Source organism: Oculina patagonica, chromosome 2, assembly GCF_052425735.1.
Source record: "Oculina patagonica isolate OP01 chromosome 2, crgOcupat, whole genome shotgun sequence".
NCBI lineage: Eukaryota > Metazoa > Cnidaria > Anthozoa > Scleractinia > Oculinidae > Oculina > Oculina patagonica.
Genome location: NC_135759.1, coordinates 24,475,171 through 24,501,983, shown reverse-complemented (window position 1 = coordinate 24,501,983; position 26,813 = coordinate 24,475,171). Strand labels below are relative to the sequence as shown.

At 38.2% G+C, this 26,813-nt stretch overlaps 4 protein-coding genes across 4 annotated transcripts; all 4 read right to left on the bottom strand.

Annotated features, from left to right (window-relative positions):
- Nucleotides 1-28: 28 nt before the first annotated feature.
- On the bottom strand, nucleotides 29-12,420 carry LOC144643709 (uncharacterized). The gene is made up of 2 exons (XM_078503039.1): nucleotides 12,308-12,420; nucleotides 29-4,261 (listed from the first exon to the last, which is right to left on the bottom strand). The coding sequence occupies exon 2, from the start codon at nucleotides 4,233-4,235 to the stop codon at nucleotides 2,235-2,237; it is 2,001 nt and encodes a 666-aa protein (XP_078359165.1). The 5' UTR covers nucleotides 4,236-4,261; nucleotides 12,308-12,420; the 3' UTR covers nucleotides 29-2,234.
- Nucleotides 12,421-16,240: 3,820 nt separating this feature from the next.
- On the bottom strand, nucleotides 16,241-18,311 carry LOC144642242 (potassium channel subfamily K member 9-like). Its single transcript, XM_078501223.1, has 2 exons — nucleotides 18,023-18,311; nucleotides 16,241-17,055 (listed from the first exon to the last, which is right to left on the bottom strand). Exons 1-2 carry the CDS (start codon nucleotides 18,309-18,311, stop codon nucleotides 16,241-16,243), a joined length of 1,104 nt encoding a protein of 367 aa, XP_078357349.1.
- A 2,381-nt stretch (nucleotides 18,312-20,692) lies between these two features.
- Nucleotides 20,693-24,403, bottom strand: LOC144642241 (potassium channel subfamily K member 15-like). Its single transcript, XM_078501222.1, has 3 exons — nucleotides 24,090-24,403; nucleotides 21,943-22,333; nucleotides 20,693-21,462 (listed from the first exon to the last, which is right to left on the bottom strand). The coding sequence occupies exons 2-3, from the start codon at nucleotides 22,229-22,231 to the stop codon at nucleotides 20,693-20,695; spliced, it is 1,059 nt and encodes a 352-aa protein (XP_078357348.1). The 5' UTR covers nucleotides 22,232-22,333; nucleotides 24,090-24,403.
- Nucleotides 24,404-24,494: 91 nt separating this feature from the next.
- Nucleotides 24,495-26,471, bottom strand: LOC144643684 (potassium channel subfamily K member 9-like). The gene is made up of 2 exons (XM_078503003.1): nucleotides 26,177-26,471; nucleotides 24,495-25,649 (listed from the first exon to the last, which is right to left on the bottom strand). Exons 1-2 carry the CDS (start codon nucleotides 26,463-26,465, stop codon nucleotides 24,988-24,990), a joined length of 951 nt encoding a protein of 316 aa, XP_078359129.1. The 5' UTR covers nucleotides 26,466-26,471; the 3' UTR covers nucleotides 24,495-24,987.
- Nucleotides 26,472-26,813: the final 342 nt, after the last annotated feature.

The following is a 26,813-nucleotide window of genomic DNA, read 5'->3' as shown; positions in this document are numbered from 1 at the left end:
TTCGCCAAGCAACACCAACATTACAGACTAGATTGAATGGTCTATAATTATTCATTTAAATGAAATGATAACTAATTAACACTTTTGACAAGTGATATTATTCAATTAGCGTGATATAACTATGTCTTTAAAAACAGTATATATCAAATGCCTAAAATATAACACTGTTGTTGAGCTTGTGGCTATTTAACTCTCAAAAATACCAAATCGTATAAATTGAAGTATTAAAACGAGAAAACTAATAGCTTGAAAGCTCATTACACAGTGTATATCAAAATATGCATGCCTAAGAAAATAAAATAATAAAATACATATTCTAGCATTGTTTGGAGAATCGGACAGCCAAGAACATTTTGCACTTTAACTAGCATACTTGACTGCCGTGATTCTCATTATAATCCGCAATGCAGCAATCGTAAGGCCAATACTCCGTTTACACCAACTCAACATTTACATGTCTAGTTAAACCATCTTAGTTAAACATGTTTCAAAGCGTAAAGCACAAAATAGAAAACTGAAAGCTTTAACCCCTTCACTCCCGAAGTGCAACCTTGCACCCATTTACACGAATGTAACGATTAAGTCAATGGATGGGACTTAGTGTGTAAATCTTCACATGAAAGCCATTTAGCAGTACTTTCGTGTGGGACTGACGCCGTTTTTTCATCGGTACTTTGCAAAATGAAAATTAGGAATTTCATTATGAATTTATGAACGTTATTTATGAATGTTATTCAGTAAACCTCCCTTAAGCAAGTTTGTAAATAACTAAGTAGTTTCTAAACATGTTTAAATGTTGGTTTTGATGTAAACGGAGCTTATATATGAAAATGTACTAACTAGTAAGTACTATGATTTTTTATCTAATTTCTAATTATTATTTCTTCTTATAACCGATATATGGTACGAATACAATTTATCAAAACTTTTCCGTAATACTATTTCATGTAGCTACAACGAGCATGCTAAATTTAAAGTAGCGTTATAATGGGCAATCGTTATTTTTTTTTTCATTATTTAGTCATCAAAAAATTATTTCTAATTAATTTTCTTGTATTGACTCTGTTAAAAAAAAAAATACAGTAGAACCCCGGTAACTCGAACTCTGAAGGGAAACGAAAAACAGTTCGAGTTAGCGGGGTTTCGAGTTTTCGGGGTCGATTGAATATTTAATTTGCCAAGTTAATAATTGATAGTTACTGATTTTTCAGCACTTCAGTATACAGTACAGTGCAAATTGAACTTATCTTGCCAGAAACTCTAACACGACTATATATTCTTATGATAAGAGTGGAAAATGGCTGTCAAATACGTGATCTGTTCGTTGCTCTAATCAATGGGCAACCTTGGCGAGTTGAGTATTTGACCCAAATTTTGTTCAAGGGAAACGAAATTTAGTTCGAGTTAGCGGGGTTTTCGAGTTATCCGAGTTCGAGTTAACCGAGTAAAAATGACTGAAAAGTGGGGTCAAATCCAAGGGAAATGGGAGTTTGTTCGAGTTAGCGGGGTTGTTCGAGTTATCCGAGTTCGAGTTACCGGGGTTCTACTGTATTACAATATAAAAACGTGTACATTCTTTGACATTCTGTTATTCTGCAACTCAATTAACATTCTTTTTTACTTACCATGGATAACATGCATTTTTTTGGCTTTTATCTGTTTACCTAGACAAAAAATTTTAAAAGTTAACTAGTCCAATTTTCAGCAGCCATAACTTGTTGCTGTTTGCAGTGAGGTCGATGAGATACAATTTGTAATAATAGCATAACTATAAATCAAGCAATCACACCGATTCATAAAAATTAATTTCACTGCCGCATTTGCAGCATTTTGTTACTTCACAAGACTTAAATTCCACTGACATATATTACGTTACGTGCAGTCTCCCCCTTTCCTCAGATCCGCCGCAGGCGACCGTAAACTTTCGTTCAATTTGGCGAACCGTCGTCGTTTAACTCTCAGTTAATACTGTGGATAAAGATGGAAGCTGCACGCATTCTAGACAAAATGACTATAAAAAATAATCCACTATCTAGAATTTTCGCAAGAACTGAACAAACCTGCTTGCGTCCCATTCTGCACAACGGACTCAACTGTCAGCTTTGTAGTCTCATGTCTTAACAACAAAAGACAATGTACACGGATGTGTACTACAAAATTTTTCTAGCGTTGCCTCGTGGTTTGTGACTCTGGAGACCACTTTTAATTACTTTAGCAACGTCATTATCTCCACTTTATTTTTCTGCGATGGAGCTTTTCAACTTCTTAACACACGATTCAAGAGTACTACTCCTGTCCCGATGTAAACTGATGTGATGATCTAAAGCACCCTGTTCACTGAAACGTTTTTGGCACACCCAACATCTCAATGGTAAAATATCGTCACCATTCGAGCGGATCACTCGTTCTTGATCGCCGTGATCGTTTAGTTGTGAACCTTCAAAAGGCCTCTCTGATTGATGAAGCATGTAGTGATCGTACAGTTTGGACAGCGTGGGACACGTCACTTCGCAGTAGGAACATTTATATCGCTTTTCCTTGACGTGGCTCTTCATGTGAACAGAAAGCGTTGACTGTGTTCTATAGCAGTTGTCGCACTGAGTGCACTTAAATGGTCTTTGACCGGTGTGAATTCTTACGTGCCCTGCCAGTTCGGTGGTAGAGACAAACGCTTTGCCGCACTGGCTGCATTTGAAAGGTTTGTTAACAATTTTCATTAACTTGTTCATGTCAAGATCTGGATCGACATGTTTACGGTCTTCAGTAGCATTCGTTTTGTCGTTGGTTAGAGAAAGCTGCGCCATCTTAAGCCCTTGTCCCAAATTCAACGTTTGATCAGAGAGAAGCCCTTGCGCGGGCGGCTGTCCGTTACTTTGAGTCGCTTGTTCTGCGTTTGGCCCATGCATTGCCGCATTTTGGTTCAAGCTGTTATGCAGAATGGAACTGTGCAACTCTTCGTGGATGGCAAGTTCTGACGCGGTTCCAAAAGCCATAACACAGAGATGGCACGTGAAAGGCAAATCGATTAAATGAAATCTTTTGTGAGTGTTAAGGTCGGCCATTCGCTTGAACGACATTTCGCAGCGAGTGCAGGAAAATGGCTTGTCGCCGATGTGGCTTCTTCTGTGGACACCAAGCTCAGATGCAGTTTTGAATTGCTTCTCGCAGTGGTTGCACTTGTAAGGCTTTTCACCAGTATGAGTTCTGCAGTGCACGACCAGCTCTGACGTTGTTTTGAAGCATTTTTCACAATTAGTGCATTTGAAGGGTTTTTCACCGGTATGGATTCTTTGATGTACTACGAGTTCTGACTTTCTCCCGTAAGACTTGTTGCACTGGACGCACCTATATGGTCGTTCCCCGGTGTGAATCACCCAGTGCTGAAAGAGTTTGGACTTGAATGCAAACGACTTATCACACTGAGAACACTTGTAAAGCCTTTTACCAGCGTGAGTATCGTTGTGGGCTGCGAGCTCGGTTGAAGTGCTGAAGGACAGTGAACATGTGGAACAATCGAAAGTTTTCTCTACGTGAGTTTTTGTATGGGCTTCAAGGTGATCTTTTGTTTTGAATGACTTGTGACAAACTGTGCATTTAAAGAGTTTGACGATGCTGTGACTCTTCTCATGTTTTTCGCGTTCAGATTCAGTTCTGAAACATCTTTCACAATGGGTGCATCTGTAGGGTTTCTCTCCGCAGTGGTTTCGTTCATGAATGGTGAGGTCGGACTGCCGAAAGAAACCTCTGTCGCACTTGGCGCACCTGTAGGGCCTTTCACCTGATGTGACCTTGTTGTGCAAACCAAGCTCAGACGCTGTTCTAAACGACTTTTCACAATGGTGACATTTGTAAGGCCTTTCACCAGTATGAAACCTATCATGAACCACAAGCTCTGATTTCGTCTTGAACGCCTTCTCGCATTTTCTACAATGAAAAGGTCGTTCTCCTGTGTGAACCCGCTGATGTACCACAAGCTCCGACTCCCTCTTGTACGTCTTCTCGCAACTAGCACACTTGTAAGGCCTTTCGCCACTGTGGGTTATCTCGTGAAGAAGCAGTTTTGATTTGTACAAAAAAGCCTTTTCACAATTAGGACACTGGTAGTAGTGGACTTTACCCGAGCTCTTCTTATTATTCTGATGACCTGTGATCGTGGTAGAATTAGCATTATGCAACTGATGACCTTGACTGAGATTGGTGACATTACTTGTGGAGGGCTGGATGAGTTTGTCCATAGATGGAATACACTTGGTTTTTACCCCTGAAACATAAAAGAGAGGTTAGTATTAAAGAGTTATGTTACCAGACTTATTTTTGAGGTGTACAAAATTACTTCGTGGTCAAAGAAAACCTCAAAAATAATTTCATGATACTAAGAGAGGAAGCCACATCAGTGCTGGCTGGTTTTCATGTTCGTCCTCTATCCAAGTCAAATTGGATAGAGTCAAGTCAAGTTGTACACATATCCTCTCTGATGCCTACCCCTAAGCATATAATAGATGAACTGACCCACTTGGTGTATAATTTTTTATGGAAAGGCAAAGATAAAGTAACTAGAGCTTCTGCAATAAACAGTTTTGAAGGCGGCGGTATTAAAATGATCGATATCGAAAGTATGATTAAGTCTCTTCGCCGTTCCTGGCTGAAGAGAATTTTTAGTGACAATTCAGGCGCATGGAAAAAATATTTAGAATATATCCTAAAAGACTCAGGTGGTCTGATGCTCTTTAATTGTAACTATAATGTTAAAGATCTTAATATTAGTTCCCTGTTTTACACAGAATTATTGAAATGGTGGTGTGAATTTCGTGAAGACAATGCAGCTGATAACAACTGGCAATATTTCATTTGGAATAATCAGGAAATTAGAATCAATATAACAAACCAGTATTCTATAAAAGATATTATAATTATGGTATTCATACTGTAAGCGACCTTTGTTTTGATCTTAATAACGTCGATTCTTATGAGTTAATTGCAAAAAACATAGAAAGGACGAATTTTCTAGAATGGACTGGTTTGCGCCATTCCGTTCCTTTCAATATGCGAAATCGTGGGTCAGTTCGCATAGACGTCTGTCCACCCTTCAAAATTGACAATAGGTTTTTCGATGTTACCAAAAAGAAATCAAAAGACTATTATTCGCTGTTAGTCCTTAAAAAAGCACGCCTTCCAAATTACGCGCAAAAACTGAAGTGTGAATTTAACTTATCCGATGAAGAACTGAAAAAAGCTTTTCTTCTTCCCCATTCTGTTGCTTTTGAACCATATGTTAAGGCTTTTCAATTCAAGGTATTAAATTCTATACTTAACACAAATTCAAAATTGTGTAAAATTGGTTTCATTGCAGACAATCTGTGTTCTTTCTGCAAACACGATTCAGAAACAATGCATCATCTTTTTTATGAATGTCCACACTCAAGGTCTTTCTGGAAAGAATTCGAATTGTATTACTTGTCGACAAAACAAGTTCATCTCAATTTAAAAGATATTCTAATTGGTGTTCTAACACCAAAATGCCCCTTACATGTACTTAATTATTTGTTACTTATAAAGAAAATATATTTATGGGGGTGTAGAAGAAACAAAGAACTGCCAAATATTCAAGGTTTCAAATTTAAAGTTAATTTAAAGTACGAAACTGAAAAGTACATATGCACTAAAAATAAGAACTTAGATAAATTAATGGAAAAATGGAGAATGTAATTTAAACTTAACAAGAATTTCCAAATAGATATATATATATTTGTCGGTTAAATTAGATAATTAGTAGGTGAAGATTTACTTATAAACAATTAGGCCCACACGGGTGCGATGTAGAAATGTATTTTTTTTTTTTTTGTAGTTATGTATTTTTGTGTAGTTGTGCAATTTTCTGTAATGTATGTATGTAACGTTTTTGAATGAATAATAATAAAAAAAAAAGGTCAAATTGGAATTTCGAAATGTTGGTTTTTCAGGAAGGAGCAAAACCAGAGTGCCCAGAGAAAACCCCCCTTGAGCAAACAAGAACCAACTTAACAACAAACTCAAACTTATGGTAGCCTGCAAAGCTGGCGGTATTGTTGGGTTTTAAAGTGGGCACAAGCAAGGGGCAAAGCTACAACGAGCGGCACAGCCGCAAGTGGCTTGGGGAGGTCCTCCTCCCCAAGCCACTCACGGCTGCGCCGCTAGTTGTCGCGGCTTCGCCGCTTGCTCGTGCGCGCTTTAAAACCCAACTATACCGCCAGCTACGCAGGCTAACTAATGGCAGTAGGCCGGAATTGAACCTGGGCCACAGTGGAAGGAGGCAAGCACTCACCAAAAAAAAAAAAAAGATACATGTATGTACTTATCATAATCATGCACATTGAACAAGGTCTTACACTGTATATATTCATAATGTTAAAAGTAGGTAAGTGAACAGTACCCATGACTATGCATTGACTATGTCATCACTTAAAAAGTATTGTTATATCAACTTCATGATGTTTTTCTTAAACCCTTGAACATAATTGGCATGCTCAGACCAGCATCATCATCATCATCATCAATTTTATTACAATGTCAACGGTTTCTAGCTGGCCACAAGAGGCCAACTAAACAGGGAAGTCGTTGCAATTAGATTTCCATTACTTCTGTCTTTGCAATCATTTTTTGGTATAACACTTGACAATCAAGTAATGCTATCTGTATCTTTAATCTATCCGAGAAAGCAGGGATCCATATTCGTTTTTTCTCCAAGTCGTCAGCCGGGCAAGTATGCAAGATGACATACTTGCCCTGGCAAAATTTTACTTGCCCGTTCAAAAGTTTAGAATGGCGACCGTACAACAAGTAAATGAAAAGTTGACTTTTTTTTTTATTATCACATGTATGTAACACTGTGTATACATGAAATCTACAAGACAACGAATCTGTTATAATAAAGTTTGATTTACAAGTATTTGTTAATGAGACTCTTTACTTGTCTACCTTGGCTGCCGGCTTACAAATTTCACAAAACATCACGCCCCCACGCGGCTTGTGATGTTGGCGGAAGCGTATGATGCAGGCACAAATGAAAGCCAGGGCCTCTTCGACTGCCACAACGGAAGAAAAGAACGCTTTTGTTCTTCTTATTCATATTTGGTTTGTTTTTCTGAAGTGTTAACATTGCTTTTTCTTCTTTGCTGGCGGTGCCACACCAAGATATCGGCAAATTTTGATCAAAACATCAGCTGATGCGATCGCCTCGTGTTTTCGCGGATGCAGCTGCAGTACAAAATATCAGCGGTTGACAGCTTGAAAATTGAGCCTGCAATGATTTCATTGATGGAAAATACCGCATCAGCCAAGATGGCGTCCTAAATTATGATTTTATCGCGACAGAAAGTTGCAAATTATTTTCTGTTTTCGAAAAGTTATGAATGGATGACAAGTGGTCAGAACGTAACGCAAGTAACTCATAAGAAAACTTAATAATTGTTTTTTTTTTCATTAAGTCAAACTTACATGTAAGTCGTCCAGCGGACGAGTTTATGTAATCGTTTGGTCGTCCATACGATTTTTTAGTCGTCTTGGACGACCGGACGACCGTGAATATGGATCCCTGGAAAGACTCTTCGAGTGCCAACTAGCGACAGAGATTATTGGCTTGTTTTTTGACGCAAGCAAACTTCCAGACAGTTTTTTTAGGTTTCTACAGTACCAGGTGAATTTTCCCTGTTTTTGGCATAATGAAGTAAACATCTTAAGAGTTAAAGCCATCTTAAAGCCATAAGAAAATTTGTACATCATTTTCAGTGGTTTTCGCAATTTCCATTTTTTATGCTCACTGTTAAAAATTTGATAATTTTTTCATATGTAGAAAAAAATGCTACCCTTGTGCCAAATTTCAAAAAAATTTACCATTTGAAATGCGCAATATGTGTTTTTAGATCGTTCCAAAACGCTTAGTTTTTGTGACGTCAGCAAAATAGAAATTTCTCAAGTTACGGTGTTGTGCATGCTCACGGTACGCTGACTTTTCTTTGCACTTGTTTACGGGGTGTTGGAAGCAATTCCATCAATAAAATATACAAACTGATAATCTTTGGAAGTTAAAACAGTATAATCTACTCTTAAAAATCTGTTATGGGTTAGGTTTTTCTTTGAATGTAAAAGAAATCCATGATGGATTATTTTTAATGAGCTTGCATCAGCTTGCGTGCACAAATTACGACAACCTTGCACTAGCAGCGCACGTGCGGGAATGAAACTATATATAGCCACCTTAATGACACAGCATCAAGATCAAAGAGCTAAATGACAAGTGACTATTTTGCATGAGTAGGGGACGTGATAATATTGAAAGCGATTTGCGATGCATTAAATAAGCCGGTATGCATTGCGAGCCTTTGTTATTGTTTTGATTTTGTCGCTGAAAAAATCATTCGAAAATCAAAAAGATTTAGGGCATTTGGCGACCTTAAATAAAGTATATCGGTAGAAAGAGGTATAAAATGTTTGCTTTTGAGGTCATTTGGCTAAGAACTACTTTATTTTGAAATTATGACCTTGCATCGTGGGATCGCAAGCTTCAATTACAAGTTCCTGTTGCTGTACATGTCACTTAAAAAAAAAACCAAATGAAACAAATTTCATTTTTAATTGCTTTCAGAAGCACATTTTCAGAGTATATATACAGTACTTTCTGTTCTTAAAATACTGTCTAAGTTAAGATGTAGAACTAGAGAAATGGTCATTTCTTGGCGATTTCCATACCACGAATTGGAAACCCTGCGCAGATTGTTTCGATAACCAATCTCATACAGATTCTCAAATGTTTTCAGTTTGATCTTTTTGCCATCAGAAAGGTTGCCATTACAAGGGGAAAAAGGCAGCAAAGAAAGCACTTTTCATTGACATGAATTTCAAATAATCTTAACAAAGCTTTCTCGGTATTGGAAGAATCTACTGGCAATGTGAAGGGAAATAATTCAACAGCGATTTAGTGTCACTTACTGCAACAAACAGGAGCAATTTTCACTTTTCTTTTATCTGAGGGCATCTTCTTTGTTTCTCTACTGTTTCTGGGCAGACTTTCTCAAGTAGTCACGTGTGACGTCTTTATATCATGTCCCAGCAGGAGTCTCAAATTTTGACCATAAAGTAAAAATCGCTTTTGCAGAACTTGGCAAAGTCAAAAATTTAACTCAATCATTCGCTGTCGTATTGTTTGAAATCAAGGTACTGTAATAATGATCTTGTGGTGTAATTCTGTAGCATGTTTATTGACTCTTCGATCAAAGCAATCAGTCAAAGTTAGCTGGCAATTATACTCTTCTTTACCAGGAAGTGTGTTTCCTAAACTAATACATTTAATGCAAATCTTGTCATTTAGGGGTAAACGGTCGCTCGCAGTTCAGACATTCTTGTTTTTGTGACTTAATGCAAATTTTTGAAATCTGTGTATTGTAATTTGAGATGTTTGTTTACATCAACTCAAGTTAAACAATAAGCAGGCTCGCACTTGCACAAATGTTTAGTTTCATAAGGGATATACTATGTCCAGAAAACCTGAAAATTTCGACAGTTGAATGCAAGCAGTATAAATTATCTTGATTTTATTGATTTTGATTCTATGATGCTCCAGTGTTCAAGTACATGTTGTTATGCCACCATGTTTCTTTCTCTCAATAAAGCACACTGTCTCTGTGTTTATGTTAAACGCCACAGCTAAACTCTTGCTTATGGCATTTACTAAATGTTTGGAAATCCAAACTCCACAATCATCAATCTCTTCTGCTTTGCAGCCATGTTGAAATTTATAATCTTTGCCATAATCTTCATCGGGGTTTTCAAAACAAGCCAGGGACTGCCGGAGTTCCGCCGGCTACTTGATGATATATTGCCGGTTACTTTGGTCGTAGCAATCAGCTCACAACAAACAAGCTTGGTATTACAGCCGCCTACTCTTCCAGTTGCTGACGCCTACATCACAAGATTTTGAAACCCCTGCTTTATCTTTACCTCAACCATTTCAAAAGACGTTTTTTATTGATGGACAGTATAAAATAAATAAAAATAAATATGTATGCTTCAAGTGAAGTGTGCCTCAGGAATATTAGTTGCTGCATACACAGTGTATTATACACTTAAACCACGTTGGAGCAGGGATGTAAATAATAGGTGGAAGACCGAAAAATAACCACCTGAGGACTTGATTTTTCCGGCTTAGGGCCTCTTTACATGAGAGCCGAGATGAGTTTTATCCCGGGATGAATTTCGTCCTGGGATGAAAAAATTTTCATTTTACATGAGTGTGTTCATCCCGGGATGCCGGGACGTAAGTCGTCCCGCCCGAGTTGAATTCATCTCGCCAGTGCTTACATTACATTATATTTCATCCCAGAAAGACTGTTTACATGGGGTTTTTCGTCACGTGGTTTCATCCCGGGATGAAATTTCATCTCGGTGCTTAGGACAGGGATGAAATCGTCCCGGGATGAGTTCATCCCGGGACGAAATCGAGTATCATCATGTAGACAGCAACAAGAAAATGACCAGACACCGAGATGAATTCATCCCAGGACGAAAGTCATCCCGGGACGACAACTCTCATGTAAAGAGGCCCTTAAAGACTGTGTGTGGTTAGATCTTTCTTTTAATGTAACCCAAATTGTCCGCCTGTGATCAAGAAAATTTCGCCTGTTAGAAATCTTAGCTATATTCCTGTTGAAGTCCCAATGATATTTTCTACATAAACTGTTGTGGCATTACATGATATAATTGAATCTGTTTACAAATTCAGTGATTGATATCATTATTCAGTTAATTTGTTTATGCTGACTGGGTAACATTGCAAAAAAAATCATTCCAAGATTGGAAAGCTGAAGTTTCAAAACCTCTCTTACTGTATACATGAATCACCCTAAGTTGTAAATCTATCATTCAAATCTATCATTCAAGACCTTTGCATGTCTGCACCATTACTGGAAAAATCTGCTCTGACTGATTTGTCAAAAATCTCACTTAAAGGTTTCTTTCAATAATATTAAAACATTTCATTTTTAAAATTACGTCTGGAACTTGATGTGAAGTTATAAACCCGTTTCTCTAGCCACATGCAAAGCATCTAGCCACCCAATCATAGCATGCATTATATTTTATATTAGTAGAAACTCAGCTGTGTTCTATTGGAAATCCGCGAATCTGATTGGTTCTCTCACTGATTTCTATTCGCCGATAGAAAACAGTCGCGCGCGCGAGTAGCTCTTTAAGCGGTAAATTTTCTTGTTTTTTTGTCTTTAAAGTGCACAATATTGTAGGTTTTGGACTGAAAATCCTTTAGCGTTTCAACTAAAACAATTAGACTACTCGCCCTCGTTTTCTATGAGCGATAGTCAACTCGGCTGCGCCTCGTTGACTATTTGCTCATAGAAAACTTGGGCTCGTAGTCTAATTGTTAAATAAAAGTTTTATAAAATCCACCTAGACATAGGTCCAAGATTCACTCTGCCACCATTACCCTTTCCTTACCCTTTCCAGAATACAAGACAATGATTTATTTCAAAACATGCGTTGTTTCTTTTCTACACAGAAGAGGCTGTAATTGGCATTTCCAACAAATTTCAAGTTACAGGTGACAAAATATGCTCTTTCAATATTAAGATCAGAATGACTAGGGCAATAATTTTACAAATCTAATCTGCTATAAATACTATGGCTGTATTATTTCCACAAGGAGAGAAACGACTGATGATGACTACAAATGCTAACAAGTAACAGATCTAAAGAATTGCTAAATTATAAAGTCACGATTTTGGTCACGATTTGCGGACAAAAGTGATTAGTGAATACAATGAAATCTGCAGATGCTTCAGATCATGAGACGCCATACGTTTGTGTACTAAGTAGATAACTACTTATATCGATCCGGCACAGCTACTTGAATGAGCCTGTACCGGTATGCTTCACAATAATATGAAAGATTGCAGTGATGCAAAAAAAATCAGACAATACCGGAGTGAAATCGTACAAATGCAGAAGTCACGTATGCACAGATAACAAAGACAATATAAAATATGCATCGATACCGAATAGAAGCAACAGATCGAGCTGATCTAGAAAGCTACTTTAAATACTTCAGCCATTAACTTAAGCTTACTATTTGATACATTAGTGAAAATATAGCACTGTTCTGCCAAGACTGTTCACGATCGATTTTTCTTGGTATCGATTTTCCATGTTCGAGTTGGTGAATACCGACACACATAGTTGTGCCAAGTATGTACCTGAGAAAATTTCAAGAAAAATTTAACCCATTCGATCGTGAAGTACAAAGCTATATTTCTGCTAAACTCACCTTTACATCATGTTTGAAAACGGATGTTCGCATTTGGGTCGCTTCAGTACTCTGAAACACTCTTTATCGAAACTTGAGAAGAATCCACACGCCATTTCTTGTTTGAAATCGAGGCTGACGCAGTCCGCTGAATCGATCGCTTTTGCAAGGGAGGGGCTAGTGGGAACTCTATTTTGGCGCGTGTAAAGCTGGAACGAAACACGTGAGGGAGAATTGTCTTCGCCCTTCAGTATAAATATTCTCGCTGAATCTTGCGCCCGAAGATTTATAAGCTTTTAACTAGGACGGTCACAAATCGTTTACATGCGTCTCTTTGGCTTTGAATCAAGTTCGCTGAAGATCAAGGACATCATGAACTGCTAGCCCTGGAGAATCAGGTACACGCGTACTTTTTTATTTATAATGGCCTATTTTTCAGTTTGAACGAAATTGTTCTAACTGCTGCCTTCGGCGTTCGCTTAGCGAGTCGCTTTTGTTGCAATTTTCAGGCATACTGTTTCTACCAAGAGAGGGTTTAATAGGGGGTGGGACATAACTTGACACCAGGAGGGGGTGGGAAGGTCCTGATATTTCACTATATATAAAGTTGGTAGGATATTACCCAAGAAGTGCCAGGAGAACGTCGGGGGGGGGGGGGGGGGGGGGTTTACAAAGATTAACAAAATCATCAAAGAGTTCTCCTCCCAACTACATAAATTATGAACCCTCTCTAATTAAAGGTGTTGTGTGCCCAGGGGCAGTTTTTCAGGGCGGTACATTTTTTTTATTCATCCCACCCTGACAAACTTACCCTGGATCTCCAAGGATGATTATAAACAAAAGCTCAAGATTTGTGTCAAACAGAACATAAACAATAGTTGAACAACATAGGGGCAAGGAATTAATGTTATGGGTACAAAGTTTCAAGTTCACCAACAGCAATGTCGCCAACATCCTCCTCATTCAGTTTAAAAACATTCTCCTCCAGCTTATAAACAATATAGCTGGAGGGATCCCAGATGGGGGGACTCCCATATGAAAGAGACAGGGATGCTCGTTGTCTTGCTCGGGGGTGTAAATTTTGTATTTTGGTCTCACTTAGGTGTTCTGGGAAAAAACACCAAATCGCTATTTTCTTTTTTAATAGCTGTCAAGGTCTCGTTTAGGATAGTCTCCCTCGCAGCCGTTTTTAGTGTCGTCACGCAACATTCCTGTTTGTGGGGCGGATCGTTGCGTGACGACACTAAAAACGGCTGCGAGGGAGACTACGTTTAGTGTTGCATGCAAAGAAATATAGAAATCTAAAATTCTATTTTTAGCATTTTGGTATCTTTTAGGGATCAAAAGAATGCTTGAGCCACATCCAGATTAGTCTCCTTTTGGGGGTTAAATTCAAAATTTCCGACGAGCGCTCTTGTCTGTTTTATTTGGGAGTCACCCGCCAGGGGGCAGAAGGATCCTAGAGATTTCGATAACAGTGAGCACTATAACACAAGAAAGAAAGTGGGTCAATCATGACACAAATGCGACATTGCTATGTTTGATTTTGTTTTACAGCACCCATCCTAGTTATTTTACACCTGACTTTTCCTTTGAACATTCAATAAACTTACCAAAGTAGCATACCACACTACTAGTTTGTTGTAACTTAATAATAATTATTAACTTATATAGGGCAATTTCCAATAATATGCTATTCAAGAGAATATACTTCCTTGTTAGCTCAACCACAAATAAATGCCTTGGCCTGAATCAATCACCAGGACCTCAATCAAATGCATCCAGTGTTTACATATTTATTTTCAAAATTAGCAGTTTGGAGGTCTGGCATTTAATTGAGAAAATACAGTATATTAAAAGTCAGACCATGACTGCCTAAAAAAAGAAACCAATGCATGAAGGTTAAACAACCACCCTCCAACAGCCACTAGCTAAATTCTTCAGTAATGACCTTAGTTCAGTATCTACGTGTACATTCACAATTCCACAGATAAGCTGCTCTTGACAAATGCTAAAAGTTAACTCACTTTTGAAGAGAGAACAGTGGAAATAGCTTTTCCATGATCAGATAATTTACTTTTCTGTGACAGCCATAATAAATAATGAACTTAAAGTGTCTATATTGCCTACAGGTTTTTTGTGATTTTCAAGTCTATATAATGCATGAGCAAGTATTCTAAAAGAAAATTTTTGGATTCCGCCACTTTTTCACTGCAAGTTTGAGCTTTAAAGTTCCCACTTTGGTCACGCCCAAAGAAGTTGACTGGGAGTCAAGACAAGAAAGAGTCTGGGTTCCAAAATGGGCTGTGATGTCATGTCAGTAAGCACGAAATCTTGCCGCCAGTTGAAGTCTGCATTACTTCTGTAATCGTGAGGAGATATTGATGATATAAATATGCCAGAAAGATGTGTTGTTGCAGAATGCTCAAATACTCCGAATGCAGAAAAGGACCATCTGTTTAGACAGACTGGGTTAAACTTGGGATGTGAAGTAACACAATTTGGCCTGTAGGCTGTATAGAGACTTTAAGCTACTTTACTTACGGGTGGTGGATACTGTACGCTACGTAATTTAACTATTAACATGGTTCAGTGAGTTTAATTAATAATACTTAGTTGAACAAGATATAATTTTGGTTAAAATTCGTTTTCTGAGTGTGGACTAAAACTCATTTTGTGGTTTCTTGTATCTATGGTTTTACATGCTTGATAATCACCATAAAGCAATCCCACTTAAACTGAAGGCCAACTGTCAGCCATATACAGACACAGGAACAAAATGATAGTTATCAAGACATGCAAGTTACCGTGTATTGAATGAGGCCCTGCCAGGGGGGTCCTCGAATCGCTTGTCTGAATTTCAAAATGCTCGGTGTCGCTGTTTCATCGGCCATTCTAGGCATTTTTGTCACTTGTAGGAATTTGGCTAGAGCTATTATTGTTTGTCGCAATTTCATTCATGTGCTGTCGCTACTTTTTGGGCCATGTCGCTTGTCGGAATTTACCCTGGCAGGGCCTCTTGAATACGTTTAGAGATCTTGAAACTTATTTACAACATCTTATCTAGAATTTTTAAGAATTTTCGAATCAAAACCAACAAGAAGCTTGAAGAAGCTTAAAACCGCACAGTTAAATATTGACTGCTTGTTTGCTAAAAAAAAAAAAACATTTCGGAAAGCAGTCTCAGACTGCTGATGATCTTCATAGACCTAGGTTGCCAGGGCTTATCAGACCTTAACATGAATTACGAAACATGAGAATTGTCTCACTTGGTTAGACAATCAGTTTGTCATACAAAAGGCTGTTATTAATTTATGGTCAGTCGAGCGTACTTTAAACTCACATAGGCCTAAAAATAATGTGGTCGTAATCAGGCATGATGTAAGAACATATAAATCGGGGTTGACGCTGATTAAAAATCTTTTTTAAAAGTTAAACCTTTTGGTCGCTTTGGTGACCTTCATCAGTTAAAATGCAAGCGAGAGTGCCGTGAACGTAAAATAATGGAAAAAATAGTCATCAAAAAATCATAAAAGTGTTAAAATTAAAATTAGCGGTCTACTAAAGTTCTAAAAATTCTTGAGATTACGATAAACACGTGGGAACTCAACTGACATGTTGGTGTAACTGAGTTCTTCTTTTTGGTGGAGTGCCACGCTTCTTGGGACAATTTTTTGTTCCACTGGGAGCAGACGGACTGCTGCGTCGTTAAAAACAAAATTGTGTCCAGTCTGTTGGGCGTGTTGGGCAGTGCAGAATTTCTGTCAAAAGAATTAGAGAGACTGTGGACAGTCTCTCTAATTTTCAACGCAAAAAACGAGAGAATCGGCGAGCGAAGCGAACGTGCTGTCAGTTCTCTCGCCGTTCTTTCCCCGCGCTCGATGATCGAAAAAATACAAAAAAAGAAAGAGTAGTGGACAGTCTAACGGCGTTTGAGTGTGCTTTTTTTGGTCTTCAGTTTGCGTGATGAGTAGAAGTGCGTGTAGTGTAAGTCTGTGTGTACTGGTCCAGTGAGTGTGATAGAGCGTGTGTTGTTATACCGTATTCAGACGGCAGACGCGCAAACGTATCTTTTTCGAACTTCATTTTACTTACTGCGAGCGATCCCATGTTTCTCGTCTGCAACCCAGTATTTTCTACGTTTAAACTTGTTATGTCTAGTTCGTGCTGTTCTGTAGAGTTGTTGTCAGCGTGGTCGTGGGTTTTTCGAGGAACACATCCAGGACATCGGGGGCACCATTTTCGTTCCTCGATGGCCGCCATGATGGAGTTTAACACACTTGCGACAATGCATAAATTTACTAAGTAATACAACGTGAGAATCTTTTTTTCAAAAAATTCAAAAATGAATTCATTTCCGTCAACATCCTTGTTTGCGAGGTTTCCAGAGCTATCGAAGGACAATTGCTTGATCCTTTGGGGTTGCTGAACATTGTAGTCGCCAAAACCGATTGTGGTAAATGATACAAACCAGAAATAAACACCTTCGACGATTGTCCAGTCCGCAATGTACCTCGTAAAGAAACTATTTGCTATCATTAACAGCACCATCAATGCAACCAAAACCCCCGCACTTTTAGTTTGAACTCGTTTTGGTTCACCTCTTTTTAAAACTTTCTTCTCGAACTTTGTGACAACTGTGTTGACCAATTTGGTAATGAGTTCGCCGACGGACTTCAATGCGAGCAATGTGATGGGAATCCCGACTACAGAGACGAAGATGCACAATACCTGGCCTGTTGGTGTTTGGGGAGTGATCCATCCATAACCTACAGAGGAAATAAATAGAGCGGTTTTCACTTGAGTGTCGAAAGTTAATTGCGTTTGCTTTGGTTTTGCATTTCTACTCTTAGTGATTGGTTTAAAAATTTCGCGCCACTTTCTCAGCCAATCAGAACTAAAACCAAAACCAATCGTGACTCGCTCGCGCACGATTTCCTGCGCTTCGTACCAGCTACATGTATTTGCTTGAAGTTTTGATTGGTTCACTGGATTGTCTGTGTCCTTTGTGATTGGCCAGAGTAATTACTTTGGTTTTGGTTTTACGACACTCAATTGAAAACTGCTCTATTGACAAACCATTAGTTTCAGCTCCATCCTATAACAATAAGACGGTCAGGAGCAACCAACGAGGAAATTCAGTCAAATGTCTTGGAATGCCATTGTTTTCTCGTATCGTTTAGGTCCTTTTTAAGGGAAGTTTGTGTTAACTAACACAGTTAAATCTTTTCAGATTTTCTAGCTGAATTTAAAAGTAGCAGAAAATTTTAAGGAAACAAAATCTCATCACCCGAATTTCTTCTGGGTGCTCCTGAAGAGTAAATCTATGGATTGGCGCGCGGTCAAGAGGATACATTTACCGGTGTTACCCAAGTGGACAAGTCACAATTGCAACTGATATCGAAATGCTCATACAAGACTTACAAATTTGGTTAATACTGTAAGTCTAAAAAGTAAACGTAACCATAATGTGCATCTCTGACAATAAACAAACAGGTATAATTAACGAAAGTACTGTAGATCGAGCTGAGATTTTGAACTGCATTTAAGACGTAAGTGTCACATTGCATTTTAAGACGCGCATGACCTATTTTTGCTTTGCTTAAGTAACAAAAATGAATTTCTCGTTTTGTGGCTCCAACGCCACAGGCAACCGTTAGCGAATTTTCTGCCTTCCTTTGTAACTGAGCTATTTCAAAGAATACATTGTAAATGTAAAGCTATATTTTCCCTTACCGATTGTAGAAAATGCTTGCAAGACAAAGTTCATTGCATTAAAATAGGTCCACCGCGGTTTAGGTTCGCTCAAGGCCTCGTGCGCCACATTAGAGAAGTTGTTGAACTCCGTGAGGGTCATGTTGTAATTAGACGCCATGGACTCGTACAGAGAGAGTAACAACTGGAATTTTTCTTCTTTATTGTCTTCATCCGTGTACTCCACATGAACAAACAACAAAGGACTGAGGGAGACCAATGACAAGAAAACAAAAGTCCGGAGCAGTGCTGCTTTTACCAGAGGGTCCATATTGAGGGTTTTACACCTGCCTCAGTTAGTAAGCTTTGTTAATTTATACTCTGTAATCCTCTTTTTTAACTCAGTAGCAAATTGTAGTAACTGTTGAATAAACCGTGATTATTTTACTCAAAAAATCAGAAACGTCTTAGCATGCAGCACCAAGTAAAGTTGTGTGAATGAAATATTTGGTTTTATGTGATGACGCACTTTATCTAATAATGTACTGAGAATGAATAAGCACACCTACAATTTCAAGATATTGTAGCTACTTACTACCAAAAGCAGTCGATGACCGATGTTAAATCATCTAATGTTTTTCTAGTTATTTAACTGACCATCCAAATCAAACTGCAGCTCATCGTATTATGCTCACGAATTAAACTAAAAGGAACAAAACTATCTATCAGTCGATCTTCCGTAATAAAAAATGTTTAATAAATTTTTTGTAATGTACTACGACAAAAACTGAATTTCGTTTCGTTTCATTACCTCCCTTAGTCAAAACGCCATAAGACTGTATCTCAAAGTAATGCCATTGTGTTTAGCTTTCTTAACTTTCTTATTTCTTAATTCTTTCAAGGGCACTTAAGGAATTGTTTGGAGAAATACCTGTTTGAGAGGGCTAACTCATCTCAGATTTGCGAAATTCGCTTTATCATCTAACAACAGGCACTATTGTGTAGAAGATTCGTAACGTTCACGAGGTATGTGACCTGTTCTCATGCAGTCTGCGCGGGACTTTGATCGAGTACAGCAGTACCGAAGCCAATGTTCAAGAAGAATGTGATCACGTACTTTTTTATCTTGAAAATATAATGAGCATACAAAAGACAACCTCGGTGGATCTGTTTGGTAAAAAATTATGTTGCAGCCATGTTCAAGCGTCTGGTACAACGCGATGTCTAACAAAGTTTTGATTTCCAATTTTTGATACGGAAAATATACCCGTGAAAACCACTAAATAGGACACAGGAAAGCTAAAAAACTGAAGGAAACTATGTGCGTTTTGACCAAGAAACGAGAAATCCTACGTGATAACCAGCAGAGGTAATCCTAAATAAACTACCGCACTCACCAATTTTTAGAAGTTGCTTTTGGTCATCTAAACAAGAGAAAAGTTGAAAAGTGACCCTTGAAAGATCAGAAACTTTAACCTTCATCCGTAGCTTCTGTATAAAGTTTAGGGATCTGAAAAAATGATATAACCTTTGCAGCAGCTGCTATTGTAATTTACAGTGGTGTAATAATTTTTTAATGATTTTGTTTGCGACCAACATGTCAGTACATGTTGTTCTTAGTTTTAAATCCACAAAGCAGTTTATATTAGCCGGAAATAAAAATAACTCAACGGGCGTTCTTGAATATCCCCAGTAGCCTAACAAGAGAGTTATTACGAATGACAAAACACCATTTAAACGTTGCTGTTTGTTATGACTCCATCTTTTTTATTTAGACACTAAAAACAAGCACAATTAGCCCTTACGGGAGTTTCGATTCAAGTATCTTAAAGGGACACCGTCAGGAGCTTCTCTTCAAAAATTCAAGAGCGTAAAGACGTATGGAAACGCAAACCTATAAATAGTGGTCCAATTTTTGTTAAAAATTACTATGCCAGTGTACTGAAGCTATAAACAAGTGATATTATTGTGATGCCATCAGGTACTTTAGATCTCAACTTGAAAAAGTTAGCCTGTCTTTTTCAAGTTCAGTCCTTGTGACCTGGAAAAAAAACTAAAAACTAATAAAGGCTCCCCACTTCCTTCAAAAACAATTTAATTTATACCTTCATCTTGATGTTCTAGACACATTTCGTGTACGAGCGAGAGCGGCCATCCCAATGAGGATTCGATTGTTTTTAACGTTATTTAGCGGCCATCAAAAATTTAATACACGTAGTTAGTTGGCATTGTTTTCAACAACCTAATGCCAAGTGAGAGATAAGAGTCCTAATTATAATCGTCTTGACAAAGCTAAGTGACGACCATTTCATTTCTTAGCAATAAAGTGATGTTTCTACCACAGCTTATGCTTATTTCTGAAGAACCTCTTTTAAGTGGCCAACCTTCATTACCGGTAAGCGGCCACTTACAACAGAAGTATCTAAATAACATTTAGGGAAAACACTTGTAGAATGACAAGAATTTCGGAAAAATCAAAATCTTCGGCAAACCCCCCCTTCGTTAACCTTCGGAAACGTTCGTATAGGGTGGCCGGTTAAAGAGGTTCGACTGTAACTTGACAAAGGTGGACATGCTATACTTCCGAGTTTTAAATATACAGAGACATGGTTGCGATGGATAGGTGCCAGTCGAGAAACTTGGTAAGATCAGCAGAAACATCCCCGCCATCACAACTCATAGCAATACGAAGTTTGCACCCCCCCCCCCCCCCTAATACTGCCAAGTGGTAACCTCCGGCGGACGATCTGCGATTATTTCCCATGACCTTAAACATGGAGGAATTTCTTGTCGTCCTTCACAAAATCCAAACTTATTTGTACTTAAATGTGTCATGTTTAATATGCCATTTTCACTCTGTTGTGGAGGGTTATATTGCTCACTGTTCTCATGGTCTTCGGTTTTATGAGAAAAACATCCGCGACATCGAGGGTGACACCTGCGTTTCTCCAAGGCGAGCATGATAGAGTTTAATACACCTGAGACAATGCATAAATTTATCAAATAAATAAACTTAAGCAACCAGAGAGTGATAACTTGGGTCGTTTGTGGACGTACGTTGTCATCTGAGGCATCCCTGTTTTCTTGATATACAGAGTCATTCACACTGAATTTCTTGATCCTTGTGGTGGGTTCTCTAATGACGTAGTCACCAAAACCGATTGTGGAAAATGTTATAAACCAGAAGTACACTCCTTCGACGAAAGTCCATTCTTCAATTAACGCGTTTGCTGAATGGCCAGCTGCTATCATTAACACAATCATGAATGAAAACAGGATGAGAGCACTTTTAGTTTCAATTTGCTTCGGTTCCGCCTTTTGAAGGATTTTCTTTTCGAACTTCGTAACACTTGCGTTGACCAATTTAGCAATAAGCTCACCAACGGATTTTAACGCGAGCAATGTGATGGGAATCCCAACTAAAGAAACTAAAATGCACAATATTTGGCCTGAGCGTGTTTGAGGAGTGATGTATCCATACCCTGCAGAGAAAATGAACAAAAGATAATCAGAGAGAACTCTCTCTATAAAACGTTCGCCAGTTCAGGTTATGTTGTATACTTACAGGACCTATTCAATATAACTTGACTAGGAACTGAAGTGCTTTCACCGGCACTAACCTAAGTAACCTTCCTTATTATCTTGTCTAGAATGGTAATTTTTGTGACCCCGACCTACGCCCAAGTCACGAACTGAGAGATGCACGTGATTGCATAGATGGCGAATGGAAAGCCTGGAGGAAGGTGGGGGATGGTGGCAGGAATGAAAGGACTTGTGCGTATTTGGGTAGGTCGAAGCCAAAATTCGATTATAAGGTATTTTTCTCATTTAAGAGACTTGCACGATTTGGTTCAGTAGACAGTAGAAGAAAGATTCCAAAAGACCATTTACCATGTGACATAACGGTAACCATGCCAAGACAAACGTTGACAGTTTATTTATAAATATTGTATTTGCCTTACCTACAGTAGTTATAGCCTGTACAACGAAATCAGCTGCATTGAAATAAGTCCACCGTGGCTTAGGAACGCTCAAAGCCTCAAACGCAACATTGGAAAAGTTGTTAAACTCCTCGATGGTCATGTTATATTTAGATGCCATGGAATCGTACAGGGAGCGTAGCAGATGATATTTCTCTTCTTTATCGTCTTTTTCCGTGTGCTCCACATGAACAAATAACCAAGGCGTAAGCAAGGCTACCAATAAGAAGCCAAGAGTTCGAAAGAATGCTTGTTTCATAAGCGGGCCCATCTTCAAGGGAGATTTTACACCTGCACCAAGTACCCTATCTTAAATCCTTTTTATAAATCCGTGCTTGAGCTCAGTAGAAATTATGAAATCCTGGAAATACGGCTGTAAATAAATATTTTATTAAAACGTTATATTCAAATGTCATTCAGACGGTTAAGAATCCTAACATCAAGGTTACAAGTTAAAGGGCCTATTTCACCATGGATCAAGTCATTTTGTAATGTACAAAAATTACCTTTCAGTTGAAGAAAACCTCAAAATAATACAAAGGAAGAAAAACGCCAAACAGGTAACAATTGAGAGGAAACAACAGTGACCGCAAATGTGGAACTTGAAAACTTTATGATAGATTTTTCAAGATTTGGCATAGCTCCTTTAACCCTTTTAGTGCTAAAGTCAACTTTTGTCGACATTCAGAGGAGCAGCCAATGAACCAATTGTGACACCATCAATTTGCACGTCAGCCGTTTTTGGTGATAAGCAACTGATAGAGCTAGGATTGACCTTTTCACAGAACTATTCATTTCGCTTTTTGAATGCTTCCTTACAGAACTAATCGAGAAAGTCCCGTACGTTTTTGGTGCAAAATCGGTACTGAAACGGGCCAAAACACCTGTAATTGATCGAGGTCCTCTTTTCAGGGTTTACCAATGATTTCATCGAAACATCAGGAAAGTGAAGAGTAGAAAGGAGTGGGAATAAGAAAGCCGAGAAAACGGAAGGAAAAGGAGCAAGAAAAAAATGGGAACGGTTTCGCAAAAAATGGCTTATACACATGCGCCAAAGTAAATTATTGCGCGCTTTTTCATTGAATCTTCATCAAAATCTTGCTGCAGTGTGGAAAAGTGCTTTATAAGCAGGAATCGAAGCAACAAAAATTCAGTTTAATGGTAAAAAAACGCGGTTTATTTAGAAATTTAGCACTGATAGAATGACATCGAAACTTGATACTTGCTTTTTAGGCCATTTGTTTGGTTATTGCAAAAACAAGTTTTTAGACTTGATAAAGTTCTAATTTAGGCATTCACCTTGTTGCAGTCTGGGAGCCGCAGTTAGAAGCAACCTTTCCTGACTATACACCTTTGATCTATCATACTGTTAAGTTAATTAAATCTAAATATTAAACCTTGCATTTCAAAGGAATCTAGTTCCCCGCAAGTGAAAGACTTCATGTGGGTTAGAATTTTCAAACAAATTATGTTGGTGGGAATGTCGACTTTCTCGAGCCTTTATCTCTGCGCGCAATCAAACATGACGACAGATAAAATTCTTCATGTTTATGGAACGAAAAGTGACTCTACCAAGTGTTAAAGGTCTTCAAATAAACTCATACATGTTACAAATGGAATACTTCACACGGAAACACAATTATTTTGAATGTTGCACTTCTCCCGTATATTTGAATTGGATTTTTTATCTGGATTGTGTAAACATTTTCTCTGTATCTTGAGGAAAGAAAGTATTGACTCCTCATATCGTTTTCTAGTTTATTTCATATTACACACTTTCACCGTTGTTAATAATTTATAAGTATAGCATCTCTTCTTTGATTTAATGTAAATACATACAGATCAGTTGAAGTGTACACTAAAAGTCAAAAAAAATATTAAAAAAGGCTTAGGCCAGAGGCATATTTTTTCACAAGTTCACATCTTTGAAGACAACTATCGGTGCATCAACACACTAACAACACTTTGCGAGTTTTAACCAAATAAGAATTTAAATTGCCCGAGATATTACCCCTTGCGCAGTATTAATTGAGTTTCTATTTCAGTTATTCGTAAAATTATCAGTATGAATGACTCATTCTTTTTCTTTATCCAGATATAATCCTAAATTTATCGTACAGTGTACTCACCACTTTTGAGTTGCTCCATATAAAGGGTTAGAAGTGACTTTGCAAGCACTTAAAGTTCACCCTCACCCCACGAATATCATTACTTTTTTGCTTCGACAGCGAATATCAACAACGGTCGAGACAAAGGAAAAAATTAAAATATATGCATTTTTGAAACAAATGAGAAATTTCTAGACGAAGTACAGTAACCTCACGCGTAGAGTTAATTAACTTTCGTATGCATTAGATATTCGCAGGTTACTGTCTGGTGTTTCCCTCTCGCTTGGCGCTGAGAAAATCATTCGCCTGATTTTCTGTGCTCAATGGTTAGCTAGTTTAAATTCTATGCTCCTTTTATTATCGTCTGAACAGACAACTGAGGAAATGTGGTACCCAGATCTTCTTATTCTTCGCGGAAGAAAACATCAGGAAAAGACCGTTTTCAACACTATCATGATCTCTGCTTTTCTGATTGGTTAGTTATGACAATGGCTTAGCCCCTAAGTTAACCCGTAGTTTTTCAATTTCTGTTTATTGCGGTATATAGCTGCCTATTACTATTTTCGTGGAGACCAATACAGAAACGCCTTACATGTATACATACAATTATTACCCTAAAAATTCTTACAACTGTGAATGTCGCAAAACAACTCAACAGGCGTTCAAGAAAATTCACAGTGGTGTCACAAAAATATTGTCGCCGGCGACAAAACATCTTTTGCATAATTCTGTGTGGGTTTTTTTTTGTGCTTTGGTTTCTGTAACTAAGAAAAAACACCTTCCTTATATCCCACTACTCTTACTACTTTACTTCAACAAACAAATTAGTCGAAAAAATAACATAAACACGAAAATTTTTTATACGTTCATGTTGGATCTGAAGTGATTAGAAGCTGTAGCAAAACAGTACTTTCTTTACTTAAAGTTCAATTTCTGACAGCGGTTCCTCGTTTTCCACTTTAGTTTCGCGCCGTTCTTTAGTGGTATATTGCTCATTGTTCACATGATCCCGGACTTCTCCAGAAATACATCCGGGACATGGAAGACCACACTTCCGTTCTTCCATGGCCGCCATGATGGAATTTAGTACACTTGAAACAATGCACAGGGCTAACACAGCGTAAAGCGGTGTGACTACGCCGAAAAGAATCGGTAAATTTATTCTCGTGGTCTCGTTTCGGTGATTTTTAGAGGTATTAACAAATAACTGCTTGATACCTTGGGACTGCTTCTGTTTTGCTGGAACATAGTCACCAAAACCGATTGTGCTCAATGTTACGAACGAGAAATACACTCCTTCGACGATAGTCCAATCTTCAAAATGCGTTACTAACAGGCTATTTACCACAATTAGTAACACCATCAATAAAAACAAGATCACAGCACTCTTGGTTTTAACTTGTTTTGGTTGCGCCCTCTTGAGGAATTTCTGTTCAACGTTTGTGGCAATTGAGTTGACCAATCGAGCAATCAGTTCGCCCGTGGAGTTTAACATTAGCAATGTAATAGGAATCCCAACTAAACAGACGAAGATGCACAATATCTGGCCAGCGGATGTCTGAGGAGTGATATATCCATAGCCTGCAGAATATAGACGAAAACAGAAACTTAATCTTGAGTCTTAATCTTGAATCCTGTTGGCCAGTGTTGGCGTGGAATAAATGAAAAGATTAGAAATCGTTATTGAAAAGAAACAACTTCTGTACCACTGATTCCTCTAGGTGCTGCATTCTGCTGACCGCAGCTACAAAGGGGGTGTAACGGTAATAATAGTGTGAAAATCAGCTTTATTTTAATTCTAATGCAGCAAAGCCATTAGGACGTGTCATGCCCAACCTATATTTGCTCTTTCAAAAAGCGATGGTGTTAAATCCTCGATTTTTTCAGAAAGACGTGTTCAACGCTTATTTAGACTACCGTTGAATCCCAATAACTCGAACCCTCAGCCGGGACCCTCAGTAACTCGAACCTTTTCCGATCCCCCTCCAGGTCTTTTTCTTACTAATTTTACCCTCAAAAACTCGAACTCCCGATATCTCGAACCTTTTTCGATTTCCCTTGAAAGTTCGAGTTATCGGGATTCAACTGTATTTCGTGTTTGTTCTTACCGATAGTAGTTAAAGCTTGAAAGACAAAATTCACTGAAGCAGGATAAGTCCACCGTGGTTTAGGTTCGCTCAGGGCCTGGTGTGCATGATTGGAAAAGTTGTTAAACTCCTCAATGGTCATGTTATATTTTGATGCCATGGAATCGTACAAAGAGAGCAACAACTGGTGTTTTTCTTCGCTATCATCTTTTTGGGTGTACTCCACTGCAGAGAATAACCATGCGCTGAGAAACGTCCACAAAAGAAAGAATAAAGTCCGACGAAGAGCGGTTTTGAAAAGCGGATCCATCTCCAAGATTTCAAATCTGCAGCAGATAAATTCAATGAGAAAATTGATCCAACAATATATCACATTCTTTAAATGTGAACTGTCGTACTATAGTCTGTTTCATAAATCAGTTTTTCAATTTCCTGGGGCGATAATTGAGTTTTGGAGCTCAAGCAAAGGAAGGTCGCTGAGACAAATCACATACTATAGGGACAGGGCGCTTATTATAATATTAATGAAGATGAATTGTTAAACAAAAATAAAGATGGCAAATATTAAGCTTTGGGAGGCCATGGGTTCGATTCCCGTCGGGGACTCAGATTTTTTCTTTGTCCCGTTTTCTTTGTCCCGTGTTCGTCAGTGTTGAAC

What these genes read in the sequence shown, in the direction of transcription:
- LOC144642242 (XM_078501223.1), bottom strand. Translation starts at nt 18,311, where the DNA reads ATGGACCCTCTGGTAAAAGCAGCACTGCTCCGGACTTTTGTTTTCTTG. An exon ending in GCAAGCATTTTCTACAATCG is followed by an intron (nt 17,056 to 18,022) that starts GTAAGGGAAAAT and finishes TTTCCTCTGTAG; the next exon opens with GTTATGGATGGATCACTCCC.
- LOC144643684 (XM_078503003.1), bottom strand. Translation starts at nt 26,465, where the DNA reads ATGGATCCGCTTTTCAAAACCGCTCTTCGTCGGACTTTATTCTTTCTT. An exon ending in TCAAGCTTTAACTACTATCG is followed by an intron (nt 25,650 to 26,176) that starts GTAAGAACAAAC and finishes TATATTCTGCAG; the next exon opens with GCTATGGATATATCACTCCT.
- LOC144643709 (XM_078503039.1), bottom strand. Translation starts at nt 4,235, where the DNA reads ATGGACAAACTCATCCAGCCCTCCACAAGTAATGTCACCAATCTCAGT.
- LOC144642241 (XM_078501222.1), bottom strand. Translation starts at nt 22,231, where the DNA reads ATGGGCCCGCTTATGAAACAAGCATTCTTTCGAACTCTTGGCTTCTTA. An exon ending in ACAGGCTATAACTACTGTAG is followed by an intron (nt 21,463 to 21,942) that starts GTAAGGCAAATA and finishes TTTTCTCTGCAG; the next exon opens with GGTATGGATACATCACTCCT.